The following is a 3,445-nucleotide window of genomic DNA, read 5'->3' on the forward strand; positions in this document are numbered from 1 at the left end:
AGTGGCAAATTAACTAAGTAAACTACATAATTACATATTTTGCAGAAGTAACAAACTACAAAATTACATAATAAGTGACTCCAGTCACCAAATTGTCCAATCTTTGCCTCTAGGGGCATCAAGTAACCAACTAACTGAAGTATTGAACTAAGTGTAGCTGATATTCTGTGAAGGTGAACTGACAAAAATCCAAAAACTGAAGTAGAAATGTACAACTACACATAGTGAATCTGCTATTCCTCATCTTCCTCCTAATGAAAAGTTATAACTTAAACAAATCAGTCACAACTCACAAATAATAAATCATAATGAAAATTAAAAAGTACACTGTTTAAACACAAGGAATGTCTCAGCATGCTTTAGCTTTCATGTCAAAACAAGGAATGGGGGAAAATTGCTACTTGAGTAGTTGAGTTATACCCACTACTCAGTGCAACATACCAACCCATAGCCTTTTTTTTTCAGACTATTGGTGGAAGCATCATCATTGCCAAGGATAGAAGTAGAGAGATAAACATAAATTCAGAGAGGCAGCAGAGACAAGGGAGTGAGAGATACATTATTACCATGATACCATCAACTTAGGACTCCTAAGTCCTAACATTCAAACCTGTTGCAACTTGCAAATTTGGCCCATTTGTTCTTGCCTCATAGTTCCAAGTTCCAATAGTCCAACTAGCAAATTGCAAAATGGCAGCAACAAATAATAGTTGCCCAGCCACTTGCCATTTTGTCAATTGGCAACTGTCCAAGTTTCCAACACCTTACAGTTCAAACCNGTAGTTACCTGTTTCTAATCTCTCCACTTCATCCAGATTTTCTTCTACTGAGATGGGTTGATTTGGCAACCTCATCCAATCTTGGGCACAAACAAGTGCTTCCACTATCCTAGGAGTTAATGAACTCCTAAATGCATCTAGCACTCTCCCACTAGTGCTAAAAGCAGATGCAGAGGCTACAGTTGAAATGGGAACAACAAGAACATCCCTAGCCAATTGGGAGAGGATAGGAAACCTACTAGTATTGATCTTCCACCAATTTAAAATGTCAAAATCAGGATTTTCATCTTCCACAATCTCCTCACTTAGATAGATTTCCAGCTCAGTTTTTTTGCCTCCCAACTCACCACTCTCTACTCTTTGCTTTTTTAACTGAGATTTCAGTTTAGACTGTGGTCTACCAATGGTGACAGATTGAGAGTGGGACTGGGATGTACCAGTGACAGCAGTAGCAGAATCAACACTGACAGGAGTGACAGCAGTAGCAGAAACAGATGAACCATGCACATAGTCATCAAACAAATTCTTCAGACCAGTTAAAACATTTTTGAAACAAGATTTTCCCTTATCATCACCATACAGTTGTGTGAACTGGTATGACATGTATGCAATTTTATCCCTTGGATCCAATATATTTGCATACATGTATGCAATTTTATCCCTTGGATCCAATATATTTGCATAAAAAATGACAATTTTATCCCTTGGATCCAATATATTTGCATAAAAAATGATAATTTTATCCCTTGGATCCAATATATTTGCATAAAAAATGATGGCATTCATTTTATCAGGATCACCCCAATATTTCTCAAACTTCGTTTTCATATTTGAACCCATTAGATTAACAGAGGCAGATTCAGCTTCCATCATTTCAGACAACATGCAAGACAAGTCAGAAATTTCAGAGAAGAAATTATTGGTAGTCACATACAGAGAACCAGAAATCCTTAGGGTCATTTCATAAAAACATTTAAGCAACTTGACCATATGCTCAACAGAATACCAATCCATAAAATCTGGGACAGATTCACCTAAATCAGTGGAGAATGAACTATCATTTTCTTCATAGGCCTCAAATACCTTTTGATATGTGACTGCATTCTTAAGCATCAAATAGGTTGAGTTCCATCTAGTTGGTACATCAAGAGTCAAACTAGACTTGGCTTCCACCCCTATTAAATCAGCAAGGTCCCTGAATTTTTTTAGCCTAGCAGGAGAATTTCTCACATATCTAACTGCATCCCTCACCTTCTTTACAGAACTGTCTACATCCTTTAACCCATCCTGGACAATCAAATTTAAGACATGTGCAATGCATCTCATGTGCACATAATTGCATTTCACAGAAGAAACCCCCCAAGACAGCAAATTCTTTTTGAAGAAACCCATAGCAGTGTCATTACTAGAGGCATTCTTTTTGAAGAAACCCATAGCAGTGTCATTACTAGAGGCATTGTCAACAGTCACAGTGAATACAGTGTCATTACTAGAGGCATTGTCAACAGTCACAGTGAATATATTTTTTAGCCCCCACTCTAGAAGACAGGTTTCTAAGGCTTTGGCATTTAGCCCCCACTCTAGAAGACAGGTTTCTAAGGCTTTGGCAATGTATTCCCCCCTATGTGAGGTGACAGGGACAAATGATATGATCTTTTTGTGTAACTTCCATTGGTTATCTATAAAATGTGCAGTGATGCACATATAGTTTATCCTTTGGACAGAAGTCCAAGTATCAGTTGTGATACTAACTCTTTGGCAGGAAGTCCTAAACAGTTTCTTCAGATTTACCCTCTCATCAGAAAAAATCTGATAAATATCCCTACTTATAGTCCATCTAGATGGGATCTTAAATCTAGGACATGCAACAAGAATAAATTTTCTAAACCCCTGCCCCTCTACAAATCTGAAAGGAAGCTCATCAATGAGTATCATTTCTGCTAGGGCCCTCCTAATTGCATCTTGATTGAACACCCAAGTAGTTAAGACTCCCACATTAACCCCACTCTCTGACTAGGACTAACCACAGGCTGAAATGAATGCAGAGATTGTCTAACATCTTTGGAGTGAGGATTCTTTAGGCGCAGAGATTGTCTAACATCTTTGGAGTGAGGATTCTTTAGGCAGTTAAGCATATGATGCCTTAAGGAGTGAGGATTCTTTAGGCAGTTAAGCATATGATGCCTTAAGGAAGATGGATTCTTTAGGCAGTTAAGCATATGATGCCTTAAGGAAGATGTGCCATGCTTTTTTGACTGACCACCATATAATTTTGCACAATAAATACACCTTGCTTGCATAACCATACCACTACTGTCTTTGACTTTCTCAAAATGATCCCATACCAGGGATCTGGTTTCAACCTCCTTTCTTTTTTTTGAAGGAACAGATTGAGGAGGAGGCACATGTTGCTGCTGAGATTGATTTCTCTCCACAGCTTTTGCTTCCACCCCAGTAAGTTCCTCACTAGATAATATAGGAGGAGGTTGCCCAGACAAACTAATACTCTCCATCTTTACAGATGAGATGTGTATTAGAAATCAGTATGGAAAAAAAGATCAAGTCAGTATAGTGTGGTTATACACTTATACAGCTAGACTCATACAGTCAAACACAAATACTGAGGTACACAAATACAGATACTGAGGTACACATTTAACTGATTT

General features: G+C 38.0%; 1 protein-coding gene across 1 annotated transcript; it reads right to left on the reverse strand.

The window, feature by feature from the left end:
- Positions 1–233: 233 nt before the first annotated feature.
- Positions 234–2,714, reverse strand: LOC116029741 (zinc finger BED domain-containing protein RICESLEEPER 2-like). Its single transcript, XM_031271782.1, has 3 exons — positions 788–2,714; positions 611–675; positions 234–251 (listed from the first exon to the last, which is right to left on the reverse strand). The coding sequence occupies exons 1-3, from the start codon at positions 2,712–2,714 to the stop codon at positions 234–236; spliced, it is 2,010 nt and encodes a 669-aa protein (XP_031127642.1).
- Between the last annotated feature and the right edge of the window lie 731 nt (positions 2,715–3,445).

The sequence above is a fragment of the Ipomoea triloba genome, chromosome 9 (assembly GCF_003576645.1).
Source record: "Ipomoea triloba cultivar NCNSP0323 chromosome 9, ASM357664v1".
Classification (NCBI taxonomy): Eukaryota; Viridiplantae; Streptophyta; class Magnoliopsida; order Solanales; family Convolvulaceae; genus Ipomoea; species Ipomoea triloba.